The sequence below is a fragment of the Alternaria viburni genome, assembly GCF_023758015.1.
Source record: "Alternaria viburni strain BMP 2772 chromosome Unknown scaffold_6, whole genome shotgun sequence".
Classification (NCBI taxonomy): Eukaryota; Fungi; Ascomycota; class Dothideomycetes; order Pleosporales; family Pleosporaceae; genus Alternaria; species Alternaria viburni.
In genome coordinates, this window is record NW_026055775.1 from 1246231 (window position 1) to 1264925 (window position 18695).

Genomic DNA, 18695 nt, shown 5'->3' on the forward strand with positions numbered 1-18695 from the left:
TAGCACTTTCTCATAGCGCGAAGAGGATTCTTCGTTCGTACGCGTTTGCTACTCGTTAGTAATGCTAGTTCGAACGAGAAGGGTTTGGAAATGGTCTCTACCGGGTCGAACGCTGCAGACAGGCAGGACTATGAAGGCTTATGTGGTCGCTTGCTGCCTCCGCGTGTTGGTATTGAATGCAGTAGATGCCCTAATGATATCACTTACTAGACCTTGGGTTGCAACAAAGCTCAAGAGATACGCAGTCTTCGATACTACGCATGCGCTATGGATAGACCAGTGCGAACATCAACTCAACACAATGGACAATGACCTGATCCAAGCATTGAGTCCACGCAACGACTAATAACCCAATCCACCAATCTACTTCTCATCCATGTCCAATCCACTCATCTCCTCACTCAACCCACTGATGTCGCCCAAGCTCAAATCCTCCGCCTCGCTGTCGCCCAAAAAGATGCGTTCAAAGTTCATGTCACCCACATCGTTGACGGGCGCGTACGTGGGATCCGTCATCCTGCGTTGAGCAGCCGCCTCGAATTCGCGATAGTTCTTCTGGATCTCGTCTTGAGAAAGCTCGTTCGAATGACGGTGCCGCTTTGCGCTATCACCATGACCGCACTGCTGAGCACCGAGACCGCTGGCATTGGTGGCAGAGTTTGAAGAAATACTGCCGCTCTCTTCAGATTCGCTGGTGAGACAGATTGGCGAAGGTGATCGGGGGAGCAGTGAGTCGTGTTGTTCCATGGGAGGCGTAGGAGGGAGAACCACTGTCTTTCCTTTATCAATAGGAGACCTCTGTCGGTCTTCACCCTGTGGCTGCGGTAACTTGGTGGCAGATACTGTTGGAGTCGAGGGGCGTGACGAGCCGACTGCTTCCCTCAAACGACGCACAATATCCTCACTATGCCGCAACACATCATAATCACTGCCGTTAACAGGTTGACCGAGTGGGCCAAGTTGTTTGCGCATAGCGGCAACGTCCTGTGCAATCGCAGCGCACTTCTTCTGCAGCTCGATGACCTCGGCAGACGTAGAAGTCGTGAGCACGTGGAGATGGCCGGAAGACTCCACCTTTTGACGCTTGAGACAAGTGTCTGACTCGTAGTCCGCCGGTTTCAAGGTCGATACTCCGTCCAGGCTTGTAGAGCGCAATGAGGCCTTTCGTTTCTTGGGCGACTCAGCTGGCAGGTCAGGATCAGACAGCACGGATGCGTCCGCCATCGATGTGGCTGAGATGTCCGCTTCGTCATCGAGGCTCTTATCAGACTGTCGTCTAAAGTATGCAAATGCTTCATCCCAATATTCATGTAGAGACGAAATACGTGCTTTACGGGGGCGAGTCTTGGACAGTGGCGTACTGGTGTACGATGGAACCCAAGGCGTCGACGGTTCCTCCTGCTGTGGTATGTAGTCGTCTGGCGTTGCAACGACTTGATATATGTCCATAACTTCGCCCTTGACCGCATGACGCAATACACGATCGTAGCGTACGTGACCTGGAAATTGCGTGACCATCTTGGCTTGAACGATTGTCTCAGACACTGTCTGTGTGTCACCCTAGCCATGCTGTAAGTAATAGTCTAGCAAACAACTGCAATTGCGTTCCAGTGAGAAAGGGAGGCACTGGACAGGTCTGCAACCGTTTTCAAGAAGAAAAAGCGCAAAGTGGGTAACATAACGTGAGGGGAGACTCATGGGTATCGTACCTTCGTTTTGTATTCCTTCACTTCGCACACAACATCCTCGGGGAAGTGTTCGTAGCTTGAAGATCCTGATTCGCTAAAGATGCGTTCAAAGTAGAGAACAAAGGCGTTCCGGTCTTTCGGGCCAAAGGGCATACGCCAGAGCTTGACATTGGGTGGCTGCGAGACGACGGCGGCGTAGATCATGAGCACAGGCATTGTTTCCCAGGCAATGTCGACATCGACCGATATGTATAGCCCGTCTGAGAAGCGGAGCAGGTAATCCTGCGTCATGATGTAATTATACACGAAGTTTGGTAGGTCGCCAGACCTGAACGACCATCTGGTATTTGTAGGGACGGCCCGAAAATCATCGTAGAAAGCGTCGATCATGTCGTGGATGAGTTCAGGAAGATCAATTCGAACAAGACGCTTGTGCTTGGCGGGCATGATCTGTTTCAAGCAAGGCCAGAGCTCGTCCTCGGCAATATGATCTGCAACGTTGGTCAGCATAGAAGCATGCACAGTAGGTGATCCAGCGTTGACGTAGGCTCCAGGGTGTTCAGATTGTTCATTGTATGAGTTCCTACGGCAACGCGATGTCTGTAACAGTCTGGAAATTTAAAGTGCAGAATGGGTATCGTACCTCGTAATGCGCCAAGTTCAGCAACAATGTTTCGCCTCATGTGACTCTCGAATTGTGGGACCAGACATTGCTCAAAGACGCGCTCCCATATCGTGAGCTCGACAGCTTGGGCAGTTGATATGCCTTTCCAGCACATGACCACGTCGAGGTAATCGACGTCCGTCGCTGTTGGGCATTAGCAAAGTACCACAACATGCTCGAACGTATCGGTCCTACCTTCCTGCTCGAACCCTGATCTCCTCCTGCGAGGACAGTGCATGTTCTGTGGCGGGCAATCCTTGTGAAAGCCATGACCATACAAATCGGTATCGAAAGCTAAATTAGCTATGAGGCTTTCCAAGTGCTGGCGTTCCGCATTGTCGGATAAGACGGGATTGACTACGGGTGATGGATGGGCATGGCCAGTAGCGCCAACACCGGTGCGTAGCGATGGCTGGGAGATTTTAAGTAAAGTCCGCAAGCAGGGTCGAGTGTACTCACGAGAAGTTCTACAGACATGCTGTCGTGAGAGATGCTCGTAAAGAATACGTCGTCGTGATGATTGGGCGGTGTCTGGATGTAATGCTAATGTCGTTGTCAGACAGAAGGTCGCAATCCAGGCAAATGCCTTCGTTGGTGATGAGAAGGCACTCGTGAGCGACTGCCGCGGTACTGTGTTGTGACTGAGCAGCGTGAAGATTGCGCTTGCCTCACGACAACGCGGGACACCCGCAAGATTCTCCCTGGGTGCACCATCTAAATGGCGTCCATTGAGGCTCGTGTAGTGAGTCGTTCATTTTTGTTGCCAAGCTTCGAGATTTGAAGGAAAGCATCGACGCCATAGCCTTCCAGGCTGTGGATTTCGAGACTGCCAGCCCAGTATTCTGTAAGATTGTTAGCTGCGCAGCCCCGCCATTGTCATGAAATACCTACCAGCATATAGTCGCGACATAGGAAGTCCAATACCAAGACGCAGGTCTGGTGCGCGGCTGGTCAAGGAAGACAGCGAGCCGTGATACAGCCCCGAATCGCCGTGCTTGGACCTCCTATCTAGACGTTGTTGCACCTGTGCTGCAGATTCACCTCCAGGCACCTGCAGCTCCTGCAATGTTCCCAGTAGTTTTGGTACCCTCGCCAGATTTCGCAGCCTTTTCTCACGCCTAGGACCCTTGCTGAAGCTCCACAGGTATGGCAAGACTTCGTTCGGGATGCCACCACCTTGATCAGAAATTCGGATAATAACGTGCTGCGAGGTTTCGCAGATCAACACCTCAATAGGCGGCAGCTTGGCGTCTTTCGACTTACGCTCCTCGATGACAGCTTGGATAGAGTTGCGTAAGAGCTCGCCAATAATATACTCGAGATGACTCAGGATGTACGGGAACGTCGCGTCAAGGTGACCGTAGACCTTGATCTCAGGAATTTCGACATGTGGGCCCTGAGCGGTCCTGATGAGCTCCTGCATCGTCTTGCCGCAATTCTCGACTATCTCCTTCGCATTGCAACGCAAAAATATCTCGCCGACTGCCTCTTGGTCGTGGGGATGAACTTCGGCCTGCGGGAAATGCCATGGCGAATCGAAAGTCTCGGTCAGTGCTAGATGTTGTTCCGCAATGACGCGTCGCGAGATGCGCTGAATCAATTAGCATTGCCCGACGCTGTGCATGGACGGAGAGCATACCGATCGCAACATGGTGGTCATGAACTTGTCCGTCTCCTCAGCCTTCATCAGGCCCCGAACTTCGAGAACACCAATGGCGAGGCGGGGTATGACAGTGGCATGCTCGGTCAACGTCTCTTCCAGCACCTTGCAGTACTTCTCGTTATCTTCCAGCGATTTTATCTCAGGTACGCGGCGGAAGCGTTCGAAAGCGCGTAGATACGACTCGTATACATGAGCTAGATGAGGGTTCGCGACGACGACGTATGGTAGGGTCTGAATATCACGCAATCGGTGCGCAAGTCTACACGTGTTCAGCACTTATATTTCCGCCTGTCAGATACTAAGATCACACCTCGTGGGAAGCTCCAGACGGCAGTAGTTGGCCGAGTCGATGAGACGAGACTCTGTCAAGGTTCTTCCAAAGAAAGTCAACTGGCGCAGACTTATGGGTCTGGCTTCACGCTGCACCCATCTAGTCACATGTCAGCTGTGGAAGTTGGCAGGAGCATATCTTATGTGCTCACTCGTCCAAGGCCGAAGACGGTCTCCACGCGGGCGCGACGGCTGCGGCATGTGGATGTCGAATTTGTACTCTAGAGACAGGCGATGCTGAAGGTGCTCTACGCAAGATACCAGAGCGTCGCGCGCACGACGCGAGACTGCGTGCTCCTATACTCATAATTGTTGGTGCGAGAGCGCACATGTGGAGGAGCTCGCTCACGGAGCGGTAGCAAAATACGGGGCATGTGACGGCGGGCTCCGCTAACCGGCGTAACTTTTGGGAATTTCACTCACAGCCTCTAATTAACGGTCGCAAAAGCAGAGGGGCGCGCATTTCACGGCACCGCCAGTCATATCACGTACAAAGGCAAACATGCTGGGTGAGCGTTTGTAGCTCGAAATATGCGCGTGGCATGCCGCTTGCCAGTATGTGATGTTGGACGAATGACGTCGTAGGCCGCGGCTTTGCTTTGACGCACTCCACTGTATCGAGCGCCAAGGCTGCATCCGTCGAAAGAGAGCTGCTGTTCTGAGCCTCGAGAGCTGCTCCCCAGCTTTTGTCTTTGTGCGCCCTCGTTGTCCACCTCGCCCTTGCACATGCTTGATGTTGGAGTTTTCCAGACGACAATAATCCGATCGTCATATCTCCACTGCCGCCACCTTTAGCGAGAAACCTATCCTTACCCGCATCCCGCCCGCGCAAGTGCTGCCCACCCGTACCTTCCTTTCTCTAGGCGACAGGCGCGCAGCTTCCCTTTTCACCTTGTAGTGTCGAGCGCACCCAGTCGTGACTGCCCCCGCGACCCGTCTCTGCAGCTCTTTCCTGCCATCTGCCCCCGCTTCCATCCGCACCTGCCGGAAAGACGACGCCGCCATGGATCAGGTAAGCTTGCGCCTTCGCCAGCGTCTCGCCAGACGCGGCCACGCTGACCCACTCACCCACGCAGATCGAAAGCGACATGCTCGTGGACCACGAGTACGACGAGAAGGCCGACGTGGCCATAATCACGCCCGACACAGACGACCAAATGGACGAGGTCGACGCCGAACCCGAGCCCCGCGCCGACGAGTACGATGCCTTTATGAAGAGACACATGCCCAAGAACCCGGAGTACGAGACCGAGGCCGAAGTATACAACACATGGGAGATCAGGGACTGGCGCCAACTCACACGACGTGAACATGGCCCTATCTTTGAGTGCGGCGGTCATCCCTGGCGGATACTATTTTTCCCGTACGGTAACAACGTCGACTTTGCGTCCTTCTACCTGGAACAGGCCTATGAAGAAAAGCAAATGCCAGAGGATTGGTATGCCTGTGTCGAGTTCATGCTTGTACTCTGGAACCCCAAGGACCCTACCATATTCACCACACACACCGCACACCACCGCTTCACTGCCGACGAAGGCGACTGGGGCTTCACACGCTTTGCAGAGCTCAGAAAACTCTTCAGCAACTCCTGGGAAGACCGGGGACGGCCAATGGTAGAAGACAATGCGGCCAATGTAACTGCATACATAAGAGTGCTCAAAGACCCCACGGGAGTGTTATGGCACAACTTCATCAAGTGAGTTTCACGGATGCACAGTTTTGACGACGATGTTTTCTGACTTGTACAGCTACGACTCCAAGAAAGAGACCGGCATGGTCGGCTTGAAGAACCAGGGCGCAACATGCTATCTGAACTCGCTCTTACAGTCACTTTTCTTTACCAATGCGTTCCGCCAGGTATGATGCCAATGTCACCACACAGAACGACAGCTGACTCCGCCAGGCTGTTTACCAGATCCCGACTGCCGAGGAAGCCGATCGTTCGAATAGCGCCTACGCCCTACAACGACTCTTCTACCTTCTCCAGACATCAAACAACGCCGTAGGAACCACAGAGCTGACACATTCGTTTGGTTGGGACTCGAAGCAGATTTTCGAACAGCAGGACGTACAGGAGTTGTCCCGTGTGCTCATGGACAAGCTCGATGAGAGGATGAAGGGCACTGAAGCCGAGGGTGCCTTGACCAACATGTTTGTTGGTAAGATGAAGACCTACATATCATGTATCAACGTCGATTACGAATCGTCCCGGGTTGAGGATTTCTGGGACATACAATTGAACGTAAGCGGGAACAAGAACCTGGACGACAGCTTCAAAGACTACGTGCAGGTCGAGACCATGGACGGCGAAAATAAGTATTTTGCAGAGGGTTTTGGGTTGCAAGACGCTAAAAAGGGTGTCATCTTCGAAAGTTTTCCGCCAGTGCTACATCTCCAGCTGAAGCGCTTCGAATACGACTTTACGCGCGACGCCATGATGAAGGTGAACGACCGTTACGAATTCCCCGAAGTGTGGGACGCTGCGCCATATCTCTCCGACGGAGCCGATCGATCCGAATCCTGGATATACCACCTCCACGGCGTCTTGGTTCACAGCGGTGATCTCAACGCTGGTCACTATTACGCCTTCCTGAAGCCAACGAAAGACGGCCACTATTACAAATTCGACGACGACCGTGTGACTCGAGCGACACTACGTGAGGCGCTGGAAGAAAACTTTGGTGGTGACTACGCCCAGGCCAACGGGAACACTGGCCAACGCAATCCCTACACCAGAGCCTGGTCCGCAAAACGCTCAATGAGCGCCTACATGTTGGTATACATTAGGGAGACGAGGCTTGATCAAGTTCTTATAGACAGCAAGGCGGTAGAACCACCGAAGCATCTGGCAGAACGACTGGCTGAAGAACGGGCATTGTTTGAGCGCAGGAAGAAGGAACGCGAGGAAGCTCATCTCTACATGGACGTTGCGGTCGCGTCAGATGAACAGTTCAAGGCCCACCAAGGTTTTGACATCGTTCCATGGAAAGCCGACGCAGACACACCTGCTAGCCCAAGGGTCTACCGTGTGCTCCGAAGTACAACTATGGCCGACTTTGCGGTTACGGTCGCCCAAGATCTAGGAACCGAAGCCGATATGTTGCGGCCATGGTCGATGGTTAATAGACAAAACGGCACAATTCGCCCCGATACCGCATTGGAATTCCCGGAGATGACCGTCGAAGAGGCTGCAAGCAAACATGGCACGAAACAGTCGCAGTTCAGGATGTGGATCGAGAAAGCTCAAGAACGCGACGAAAGCGGCGCGCCAGTGTTTGGCGAGAAGCTAGTGGACCTCAAGGGTCAGGCTAACAACCGCCCATTGATGATATTTTTGAAGCACTTCGACGCAGAAGAGCAAAGTCTATTCGGTGTTGGCACCTTCTACGCCGGATTCCAGGACAAGGTTTCCGATCTAACTCCAGCAATCACAAAGATGCTGGGCTGGCCAGCAGGTACGCAGATCAAGCTTTCTGAGGAGATCAAACAGAATATGATCGAAGCGATGAAGCCAAAAGTCACACTGGCAGCTTCGGAGATACAAGATGGTGACATCATCACGGTCCAGCGCGTACTGAGCGACAAGGAAACCGCACAGATAACCACTGCGGGAGGCTACACCGAGGCAAAGGAATTCTACGACTACCTCTTGAACAGAGTCAGCATCGAGTTCGTGCCTAAGCTGCCTGATACAGATCTACCCACATTCTCCTTGACTCTCAGCAAAAAGATGGCGTACGACCAGTTCTCCAGCAAGGTGGCTGAGTACCTCAAAACCGACTCTAGCTATATCCGCTTCTCGACGGTTAGCACTGCTGGCAAGCCTAAAAACCCTGTCAAGTACAACCCCACGTCAACTTTGAACAACATCCTCTTCCCTGGCCCATACAACTATTCGGCAAGCGCAAATCAGCGAAACGATGCCCTGTTCTACGAGGTCTTGGATATGAGTCTGAAGGAATTAGAGCTGAGGAAACCTGTAAAGGTGGTGTGGCTCCCTGAGGGTCTCAGCAAAGAGGTGAGTTGAACACAGTGATTGCTTTTGCTTCAAACTAACGTCATACAGGAGGAGCACGTTTTGATGGTACCCAAGAATGCCCAAGTTGCGGATCTCGTTGAAGCGCTGCAAAAGAAAGCGGGCATCAGCGACGAGGTGATGCAAAAGGTGCGGGTCTACGAGGCACATGTGAACAAGTTCCACAGGGTTCTCCCGCCAGATCACTCTGTCATGAGCCTCTACGACTACACTTCAATCTTTGCTGCGCCTTACCCCGAAGACGATGCATCGAAGAAGATTTCGGTATTCCACTTTGACAGGGAGCCATCGAAGGCGCATGGTATCCCGTTCCAGTTTGCGCTGAAAGAGGTACGCGCAGCCATCAGCCTACCTCCTCTACTTGCACTAATATACATCAGGGCGAGCCTTTTAGCGAAACAAAACAACGACTCTCAGACTTCACCAAGATCAAGGGCAAGCAGTTGGACAAGATCAAGTTTTCTCTTGTCGGCAAGGGTCAATACGCGAAGCCTGAGCCAATCGATGACGGTAAGCCACTTTGGCAATGGTGATATTGCAGCACTGACGAAGTCACAGATGAAGTACTTTGGGACTTGGTAGGTGCGCGTGACGATGTATCACTTGGTCTTGAACACCCCGCCAAGACAAAGACGCTTTGGGGAAAGACTGATTCCATCTTCATTCGTTGAAGCAGCGCAATGACTGTGTAAGATACGAAGAAAAGCACGGTGCGTAACATTACTCGGCACGGGTACGATCGGCATGAGATTGTCCGCAAAGTTTTGCCAGCGTTTCACAGGGAGTGGCAATAAAGCGTTGGTTGCGCACCCTTCAACATACATGGCGCAATGGAGCTTGAAATATTGCAAGTATTGCATAGGCGGAGTAGCGTGCGTGGGAGGTTGGCGCAGGCGTTGGGCACATGATTATGGCGTATCATTTTGGATCAGTAAGTAAGCAGTGTAGATTAGCCCAAAGATATCATCATTCTGCTTTCATGTCACCAGTGTAACTTGCACTGTGGTTGTCGACTGAATTTTCCACCCATCCCATGGTACCAGACACTAGCCACCTATCCGGGAAGGAACAACGTAGCAATATACCACGGCTTTCGATTCTGAAAATAAATACAAAAACTATTAGCAGTCGCAATAGGTTCATATGAACGCGCAACATGATAAGTGTGACTTGACTACGCGTCGAGGATCTGCATTTCGCGCTACCTGTCCGCGGTCGCCTTGATCTTCATTGGCTGGTGGCTAGTTCCCCGCGCCTTCCCTCCCTGCATGCGTTGCGTCGGCAAAAACTACCGCCGACGTTCGATGTCGACAGCTGTAACTTCCAACACACGAGCACGCATCAACAATCGCAGTCGTCCACGCCAACGAACACGATGCGGTCACTACTCACCCTCTTCAGCGCGTTGCTGGCATATACCACGGCTGTGTACGCAACCGCTCTCACCTACCGATTAGAAGCACACGAGAAAGCATGCTTCTTCGCGACCGTTGAGAACAAGGGGACCAAGCTGGCCTTTTACTTTGCAGTATGTGTTCCACCCGGAAGACCAATGCGCAATTGCTTTCGGGCTGTTCAAATCCACATTGTCATACAGTGATAGCAGGATCCAAGGACAATCGAGCTGACGGACATGTGAACAGGTGCAATCCGGAGGCTCTTTCGATGTCGACTACTCGGTTGTCGGCCCCACAGACAAAGTCATTCTCGACGGCACCAAGGAGCGACAGGGCGATTTTGTCTTCACAGCGCTTGACGTGGGCGAATACCGTTTCTGCTTCAACAATGAGATGAGCACTTTCGCCGAGAAGATGGTCGATTTCGAGATCGCCGTACGTACCACCTGGCTACATCTCTCCAGACATCGCCGAACCATAATGCTGACTCCATGTTCTTGCAGGTTGAGAACGAAGCCGCCCGCGCCAAAATCCCATCCAAGCAGGGCTCCTCCCCCGAGCAGACCTCTGTCCTCGAAGAGTCCATCCTCAAGCTCTCCGCGCAACTCTCCACCATCTCCCGCAACCAGAAATACTTCCGCACGCGCGAGAACCGCAACTTCAGCACCGTCAAGAGCACCGAGAAGAGGATATTCAACTTCAGTTTGATGGAGTCGGGCTTGATTATGACCATGGCAGGACTGCAGGTCTTCATTGTCCGCTTCTTTTTCCAGGGCGCCAGGAAAGGTATTATATGACAGCTCTCTCATCATGAGAGGAGTTTGGGGCACTGTGGGCTGACGCGTGTTGGCAGGCTACGTATAGACGCTGGTCCACGTTCAAGACTGGGGCTCAACCATGGTTCGGACTGGAAGTCTGAAGATGTCATATTGATTATTGTCACACAGGTCGAGACGAGCGCACTTTGTTTGATTTACCTATTTTGGGCGCTTTGGGGCTGCCGGAGTGTGTAAAACACCGCGGCATCTTTGTGGTATTCTGGCGCACTAGCAAGTTTACGAGAATTTTGGAACGATGTGCAAGAGCCATCCGCTTGTTAACACCCTTGGATTCGATACAGCATGTGCTGACAAACGTGCCTGCATTGCCCGTCCCTACGCGAACCCGCACGCATTCTAAGTCGCTCCAGAGGCCCGTGCTCCCGCTCTCACTTTCCCGCATACTAGCTCAATATCGATATCGTTGGAATCGTCAGTCTCGCAGGATTATTATATGTAGGTCTCTTTGCGACTAATTATTTCTTCAACCTCCTGGACGCTGTCAGACTCATGGGATGTCGGCGTTAAGGGACTTGATCACTGGACCCTGAATTCTTTGGTCGACGACTACCGGGCAGCCAGTAGCAGCGCGGCCATTGCTATTCCCTCTCACTCTCACTTGTCCTTTCGCTTCTATTGTGGTCGGCCGTCCGACTGAGTCACCTGTTCTCGCAATATCTCTCGCTCCGTTCGGTTAGGTGAGCGTGGTAATGCGCACACAGAGGCCATATAGTCTGGCTTTTTCCGCCTTGTCACCTTCTTTCAACTCAAACTCTCACATCCCACCATCTTGACTATCACAGCCCTCTATTTTGATCCCCATCACCCACAACTTGAGTATTTTCATCCGCTACTCTCATCTTTACAACCCTTGACCTTTGCTCTTTCGGCCCACACCAGTTGCTCGTCATGGCAGCAAACGACGACACCGTCAGGCGGGATTCCGTGAATAGCTACACCAGCGGTCCGCAAACCCCACAGGGCGCACTCGGTCGCTATCAGACTCAGTCACCGCACGATCCCGCGATGGCCTTTCCTCTTCAAGCGCAGCTGCCGACTCCCAAGATGAGCCCGCAGACGCGCCAGCAAATGAGTCCGCAGATGATGGCCGAGTACATGCGCCGTCAGGCCATATCAACTCAATCACAGCCGCGCCCGACCACTATGCAAGCGCAGCCTCCCACTCGCGAGGAAGCTCAGGCACGTCAGAACCGCCAGTTTGCCCTGTTTGGAATGGCCTATTTCCAGAGGTTGGACCCGCAGGCAAAGCAACAGTTTCAACAGTTGCCTTCCCAGAAGCAAAACGAGATCGTTAGGAACGCAATCGAGCAACGTAAACAGCAAGAGATTCACAAGGCGCGCGGGCAGCAGATGGCGGCGCAGCAGGCAAAGCAACAGGAAGCGCAACAACTGGCAGCGCAGCAACTGGCAGCGCAGCAACTGGCAGCGCAGCAACTGGCAGCGCAGCAACTGGCAGCGCAACAGCTGGCAGCGCGACAGGCACACTTCAACAGATTTACACAGCAATACATCAGCTCGTTCAGTCCTGAGAAGTTGCAACGATTCAGACAGGGTTCCGGAACACAGCAAAAGCAGCATCTTTGCGATGTCTACAAGCAGATGCAAAACGCGCAGAAGCTACAACAGCAGAAACTGCAACAAATGCAGCAGCATCAACCAGCCGGGCAGCTACAGCAGGTGTTGCAGCCGCAACAGCTCGCGCAACAACCTCAACGTATTCTGCAAACTCCAAAAGTACAGCAACATCGACAGCTGCAGTCGCCACGTATTCCGCAAGCTCCACAAGCTCAGCCACATCGACAGCCGCAGGCGCAACGTATTCTGCAAGCTCCTCAAGCTCAGCAACATCGACAGCCGCAGGCGCAACGTATTCTGCAAACTCCACAAGCTCAGCAACATCAGGAGCCACAGCCACAACGTATTCAGCAAACACAACCGGCGCCTCAGCTGAAAAGGCCTCGTTCTGACGACGATGAGGCCAGCCCAGCCACCAAGGTAGCCAAGTTCGCGCAGCCAACTACAGAGGATGCAGACGATCAGAGACTCACGTCTGAGCTCACAAGCTGGCTCGCATCCGAGAAGGCTGAGGAAGAAGCTCAGATGAGTGAAGAGTCTGCGGAGTTGCGCTGGCAGATGAAGCACGCTGGCCCTTACGCCGGCTATGAACCTGCGAAATCAAACATCCCCGACAACTCCTTCTAAGACTACATCACCACATTCGTTCGAGGCACGCTTGGACAACCTCATGGCAGGCCGACACACCTCACTCTCACACTATTGTCGTTTCATTACAAGACATCCTGATCGGCGTCTGGATACCTCGTGGTCTTTGCATTCGGTGTTTGGCTGCAGGATTACCTCGCAGTCTTTGCATTCGGTGTTTGGCTATAGGATATCTTGACCAGCATCTGGACACACTTCTACTCTTTGCATACGGCGTTTGGTTATCTGCATCACATTACCACACTGGGCGGACACGGTTCATGGAAGAACACAGCAAGGCGTTTGGTTATTCGCATTACGATACCATACTGGGCGGAAACAGTTCACGGAAGAACAAAGCACGGCGTTTGCTTTTCTTCGTTTTCCTTGATCCTTCTTCTTTTGCGTTTACTTCTGCGTTCGACGACATTACCATCACACATTTCACGGGCTGCATCATTGCTAGTAGCGTTTGCAGCTTTGTGGCTAAGCGACGCGAACGGAGTTGCATGTTCATCATCATCACCACTATCAACGCGGCCGCTTGACGTAAAGGGCGCTATTATCAACACGGAAACGGGGGAGGAAGAAAAAGACCAGAAAATATACGATAAAACATCCATTACATATTACTCTGCTGTGACTTGCATTCCCGTCTTCTTGAAGCTTCACTGACTTTGGCTAAACTCGTCGTGGTCCACCACCCTGCAGATCACAAGATGGCCAATGAACGCGCCCTACCACCCCTCGTCCTCTTGCCCATCGTACTCGCCCTCTCTTTGTTCGAAATCGCGTACGCGGCCAGCCTTGCTGCTTACGCTACTCACTACATCGCCGTGCGCATGCTACTCTATACCCAGGATTATCTACATCCGGGTCAGCTAGACAGTGTCGGTGGTGTGTCACGGTTTACGAATGTGGATAGGGGTCTGATTGCGTTTTGGTTACCTGTTGTAATAGTATTAATCTTCAGGCTGTTTGTGATATGGGAGAGGCAGTTAGAATGAGACAGCAGTAGCAAGATGGATTAGGATTGGAAGAGTGTTGGGGAGGATGCCGTTTGATGAGGCTGTTGTTGATTGCTTGACATTATCAAATAAGTGTGTTAAATAACAAGTGTTACCGGGCCAGCATGACATAAAACGATGTACACGAGCAAGTGGTATGAGCCTAGACGGTTTCAGGCAGACGGGGACGATCTGCTGCTAGAAAACTGTGTGTAGTGTGATCTAGCGAACAACTCTGATATGCAATGTCAACCAAATTTCGGGTGTCCATCAAACACTCTAGGATGCTTTCGTTCTCTCGTGTGTGAGGAGGCAATTTGTAGACGTGGCTTACGAACGCAGCAATCTAGTCCAGCGCATCTGACTTGGAACGAGTATATAACAAGAGCATCCAGTAACCTGAGCAACGAAATTACTCGTGTCCTTCCCTGGCTCCTACGACATCATCATCCAACATGCGGTCAACGTACTTCCTTATCGAGCAAACCGAGCTTCACAATTTCCTTCGTGAACTGGATGCTTTGCATTCCTGGGCGAGGAACATGGCAGGCCTCAGCACGTCCATCACGGCGCAAGCCCCGCTGGGAATGCCCGCAGCCCGACCAGGACCGCTTTATTATGGAATCGAACGTCCAAGACGGCCCGACCCATTTGCCGCTTCAGCTTGGTATACACCTTCTGAGGATGGATACCGTACAGCTCCGCCAGCTCCAAGGCGACAGGCATTCCAGCATAATCAAAACTTCAACCAACACTTTTATGGAATGCGCCAAGGATATGAGGGTTTCGAGTACGGGGAGCCCGTGCACATGGAACCTGAGGTTCGTCCACCTCCACCTGGTTTAGAAAGCCAAGGTCCAAGTTCGATGGGTATGTCTGGGGATCAATCAGGGTGTGCAATACGTGAAAGGCGTGGAGCACCGGGCATGCCATGGCAGGCACCTCTGAAGAACGGACCACATCGTACGCCTGTAATCACTCGGGTGCCAGATAACTCACACACGCCACAAAGAGGGTCGATGTTTGTCAGGCGGCCGCGTCGGGAAAGGCCGCAGAGGAATGCGGAGAATGCGGAAGCCATGGACGATGAAGCCGAGGATAGTGAGGTTGAGGAGTATGTTGAGGAAGAGGACGACCGGGTGGTTGGTGATGAGCGGGAGGCTCGCTAAGGTGATTTCGTTCCATAAATGGGGGATGGATGGTGGACGCTTCGGAGGCGGTCATAGCATTAGCGCTGCATCTACATTGTCAGCTAGTACAGGTTGCTTGTCGAGGAAAGTACGTACCGATGCTGCTAGGCTTTGCCCTTCTACACAATGTGAAATGTGCGAAGGTTAGATGCAGTATTTTGCCTATTGGATTTGACAAGTTCAGGTATCCAGCAGTCGCCGACGACCGTCATAGCCGGATGCTGAGGTGGTCCCATGTTCCCTTCCACCTGCTTGATATCCTGTTCAATCTTGAGAGGACGTAGTGCCATCATGGAGTCGCATCCTGGCATGTTCACAACGTAGTCGCCGACCTGTATTGTGCTTGGTCCTAATCCGAACAGCCCAGCACTTGTGAAAAAGCACGAGCGGCCCTCCTTTGTGTGGGCGAGGCCCATCCTGTTTGCTTCGGATAACAGGCGTAAAACGGGTTTCCTATTCCTATTTGATTTTTCGTATGAATTCCAACGACGGAGTATGTTTTCCCAACGAGATCGCAGCTGTGCTTTGTAAGGAGAGGGATGCGGATCCGCAACATCGTCTTCGATGGGTATCACCTTCAGAGCACAATACAAGATCATTGCATCCATCGATTTCTGCTCTGGCGTACCGATGGCGTGATGTTGGATGAAGTAGTTACCCCATCGGTACAGGGTCCTCTCTTCTGTCTCATGTTCGGGTCCTGGCGGATCTACGACACTATCGACGACGCCACCAAAGGTTGCCTGTATCGTGAGCAGGCTATTTTCAACGGTAACCAATGACACCCCTACTGGCAGAGTTGAGCATTCGTACTTGAGAGATGACTGGAAAGGCCTGTATCGCATGGGTAACCTCCAATCCGGGACCCATGAAGCAGCGAGTCCACCGAAGGACCCAGCGCAGCTCATGATGGCCATTGGAAATCGGATCACTTCGATCTTGCTCAACCGATCATAAAGCTCGTTGACTGAGACTTGGTAGTCGACTACAATTGATGTTGAACTGAGACTTCGTAGTGCATAGATTCTGTCGCGATCATCTGCACATCTGGTAGTAGAGAACCGTGTCAAAAGTGTCGTCATATTTTCGGCTCCAGCTACAATACGATCCGTTTGGGCACCGGTAGTATTTTCATCGCACTGAGACAGCTCGTCAGACTTGGTATCTCGTACTGCAGTGAGATTGCTCAAGCGATGCAAGATTGCCGTAAAATGTGGTGTCACTGCTTCGTAGGAAACGTTCTGTTCCAGATGTTCGACAAAGACACGGAACTGCTGCCACTGCATTGTGCCACTACCCGAAATGATGTAGGCTTCGCGGGCATGCATGATCTCTTGGACTACCCAGCGCCTCGTAAACCATCCGGTCTCAAAGAACTGCATGAAGCGAGCTTCCCCATCGCGCGTGTATTCTATCTTTCGTTCAAAGCTGTGCTGTAGCGCTTGCAAATCGCACCCGGGCTCTCCAGTCCAGATCAGCACACTCGTAGCACATGCGTAGAGTTTTCCCATCACGGTAACCTGCTTTCCTTTCTCCTCGTCGTCCGCTTGATTGATGCATATAGCGTCAATCCACAGGGTTCGGGCAGTGCAATCTGGGGTAATACCGTCCCTCAGGTACCTCAGGATCTGGATAACATTGTGACGGACACGCAAGCGAGAGTTCGCCCCAACGAAGATGTACGCCGAATCTTCATCTGAGCCCCAAGCATACGATAAAGCTTCGTAGCTGACGGGGTCTTGGGTCTTGGAGGCATCGTAAGCCCGTTCGATGATGTCGACGCGTATGGGATCTTCGAAGTGCGCCGCTGGGTACAGCTGTATGAAACGCGTGTTGCCATCGTTTGCGAGTGGTCCGTACTGGTAATCCTGAATAGCCGTCATGTCGCAGACTCTGCGTCGTTGTCGAGGCAATGCTGTCGCGATTGCTGGAGAGAATCAGGCTGGCCTGAGACTTTCGTCCCCTGGTGGAGGGGCTGTGCAAGACACTCATGATTGGCGAACGGCTGCAGCTGAGCTGCTTCCTTTAGGCGGCCACTTATGCGGCGTGGCATTCGTGCGCGCAAGACTCCAGCGAAATGACGGAGACGGAACGAGCATTGCGTAACATCCGACTTGGTTGGGGTAAACTCGTATGACGAGAAGTCGGGAGGACGTCCGTCGCCCCTTCTTTTGACGCGTCTTCCATGCGCGGAATTGTTGACCGCGGATGTGGAGATGGGCGCCTGGGCCATAGCCAGACGCGCTAACCGAATCTGTAGATGACATCACCACACACTTCGGTGCTCGCGCTTTAACGTCTATCCACCTCGGACACATCATGTCAGCAATCGGACTTCGGTGCATACTTAGCTTGTTTTGTATGGATCTGGGGGCCTGAACAAGGCTCCATCAGTGTTGCCAGTCGAACCTTTGTGTATTGGCTCATCGAGCTACACTGGTTGCAGCATAGGAGCACCTCCTTGTCTAGGTATGCATGGGCGGAGCTAGAAGGTTACGACCGAATACCGACCGTATACCTCCCAACAGTGATCTTTCCTCATGTATTTCAAGAGGTATATAGAAGGAAGTCACTCCCAAGTTTTGAAGTGACAATTCAACACGCTTCTGTGTTCCTCACTCTACACCCCTTCGTCCTCACACTTGTCAATATGGCATTGCTATCCAAACTCAAGAACATCGCCGTAGTCGGTGCCAATGGCAACGTCGGTTCATACATTACCTCCGCCCTCCTTGCGAAGAACCATTTTAACGTCACCGCCATCACGCGTACGGAGTCCAAGGCCACTTTCCCATCTGGCGTCAACGTCGCACGCATCGATTACGACAGTCAAGACACCATAGTCAAAGCCCTGACCGGACAAGATGCACTAGTCATCACGATGAGCGTATTCGGTGGTAATGCGCAGGAGAAGCTCATTCGTGGAGCAGCCCAAGCTGGCGTACCATGGATTCTACCAAACGAGTTCGGCATGTACAACACGGAAGAGATCCAGAACGAAACCATTGGGCCTGGCAAGGCGATAGCTCGCAATCTTATCGAGTCGCTCGGAGTGTCCTCGTGGATAGGCGTGACCTCCGGCTTCTGGTATGAGTACTCGCTCAGCGGCGCTTACTTTGGGATCGATATTCCGAAAAGAGAGGTCGTGTACTTTGACGATGGAAAGCAGCGACTGAACACTGCCACATGGCCCCAGACCGGGCTGGCTGTGGCAAACTTGCTATCTTTGCCAGTATCGGCATCTGATGGCAACGGGCCGACGCTGGAGCAGTACCGCAACCGGATGACTTTCGTATCGTCGTTCGCCCTCAACCAACGCGAGATGTTCGAGGCGGTACAGAAGGTTACTGGCACCACGGAGAAAGACTGGAAGATTAAGTCGGAGCCGTTAAAGCAGCGCTTGGCCACTGCTAGGGAGAAGATGATGATGGGTGATCGCATGTCTTTTGCGACAGCTTTGTACACGAGGTACTTCATCGATGAGGCGGGTTTGTTCGAGAGGGATCATAAGCTGAACAACGATGAATTGGAACTTCCAAAGGAGGACCTCATTGAGGCTACGAAGCGGGCTGTGGATCTGGCGAACACCGATTTTCACAAGAAGATGTACTCATAGGTAGTCATAGCTTTAGTAGCGCCACGCCAATATATGTTTCGCCCATAGCGTTTGAAGTTATGT

At 52.4% G+C, this 18695-nt stretch overlaps 7 protein-coding genes across 7 annotated transcripts; 4 read left to right on the forward strand and 3 right to left on the reverse strand.

Annotated features, from left to right (window-relative positions):
* Window positions 1-363: 363 nt before the first annotated feature.
* Window positions 364-2590, reverse strand: J4E79_003890 (uncharacterized protein; the record flags this gene model as incomplete). Its single annotated transcript, XM_049352780.1, has 4 exons — window positions 364-1560; window positions 1710-2236; window positions 2332-2496; window positions 2548-2590. The coding sequence occupies 4 exons, from the start codon at window positions 2588-2590 to the stop codon at window positions 364-366; spliced, it is 1932 nt and encodes a 643-aa protein (XP_049213159.1).
* A 476-nt stretch (window positions 2591-3066) lies between these two features.
* On the reverse strand, window positions 3067-4546 carry J4E79_003891 (uncharacterized protein; the record flags this gene model as incomplete). Its single annotated transcript, XM_049352781.1, has 5 exons — window positions 3067-3194; window positions 3244-3943; window positions 3992-4274; window positions 4326-4377; window positions 4498-4546. The coding sequence occupies 5 exons, from the start codon at window positions 4544-4546 to the stop codon at window positions 3067-3069; spliced, it is 1212 nt and encodes a 403-aa protein (XP_049213160.1).
* Window positions 4547-5433: 887 nt separating this feature from the next.
* J4E79_003892 (uncharacterized protein) lies at window positions 5434-9052 on the forward strand (the record flags this gene model as incomplete). Its single annotated transcript, XM_049352782.1, has 6 exons — window positions 5434-6041; window positions 6094-6202; window positions 6249-8363; window positions 8412-8711; window positions 8762-8891; window positions 8940-9052. 6 exons carry the CDS (start codon window positions 5434-5436, stop codon window positions 9050-9052), a joined length of 3375 nt encoding a protein of 1124 aa, XP_049213161.1.
* A 704-nt stretch (window positions 9053-9756) lies between these two features.
* Window positions 9757-10575, forward strand: J4E79_003893 (uncharacterized protein; the record flags this gene model as incomplete). The annotated part of the gene is made up of 3 exons (XM_049352783.1): window positions 9757-9909; window positions 10025-10213; window positions 10243-10575. The coding sequence occupies 3 exons, from the start codon at window positions 9757-9759 to the stop codon at window positions 10573-10575; spliced, it is 675 nt and encodes a 224-aa protein (XP_049213162.1).
* A 930-nt stretch (window positions 10576-11505) lies between these two features.
* On the forward strand, window positions 11506-12819 carry J4E79_003894 (uncharacterized protein; the record flags this gene model as incomplete). Its single annotated transcript, XM_049352784.1, has 2 exons — window positions 11506-11541; window positions 11578-12819. 2 exons carry the CDS (start codon window positions 11506-11508, stop codon window positions 12817-12819), a joined length of 1278 nt encoding a protein of 425 aa, XP_049213163.1.
* Window positions 12820-15135: 2316 nt separating this feature from the next.
* J4E79_003895 (uncharacterized protein) lies at window positions 15136-16899 on the reverse strand (the record flags this gene model as incomplete). The annotated part of the gene is made up of 2 exons (XM_049352785.1): window positions 15136-16018; window positions 16157-16899. 2 exons carry the CDS (start codon window positions 16897-16899, stop codon window positions 15136-15138), a joined length of 1626 nt encoding a protein of 541 aa, XP_049213164.1.
* Window positions 16900-17666: 767 nt separating this feature from the next.
* J4E79_003896 (uncharacterized protein) lies at window positions 17667-18632 on the forward strand (the record flags this gene model as incomplete). Its single annotated transcript, XM_049352786.1, has 1 exon — window positions 17667-18632. One exon carries the CDS (start codon window positions 17667-17669, stop codon window positions 18630-18632), a length of 966 nt encoding a protein of 321 aa, XP_049213165.1.
* Between the last annotated feature and the right edge of the window lie 63 nt (window positions 18633-18695).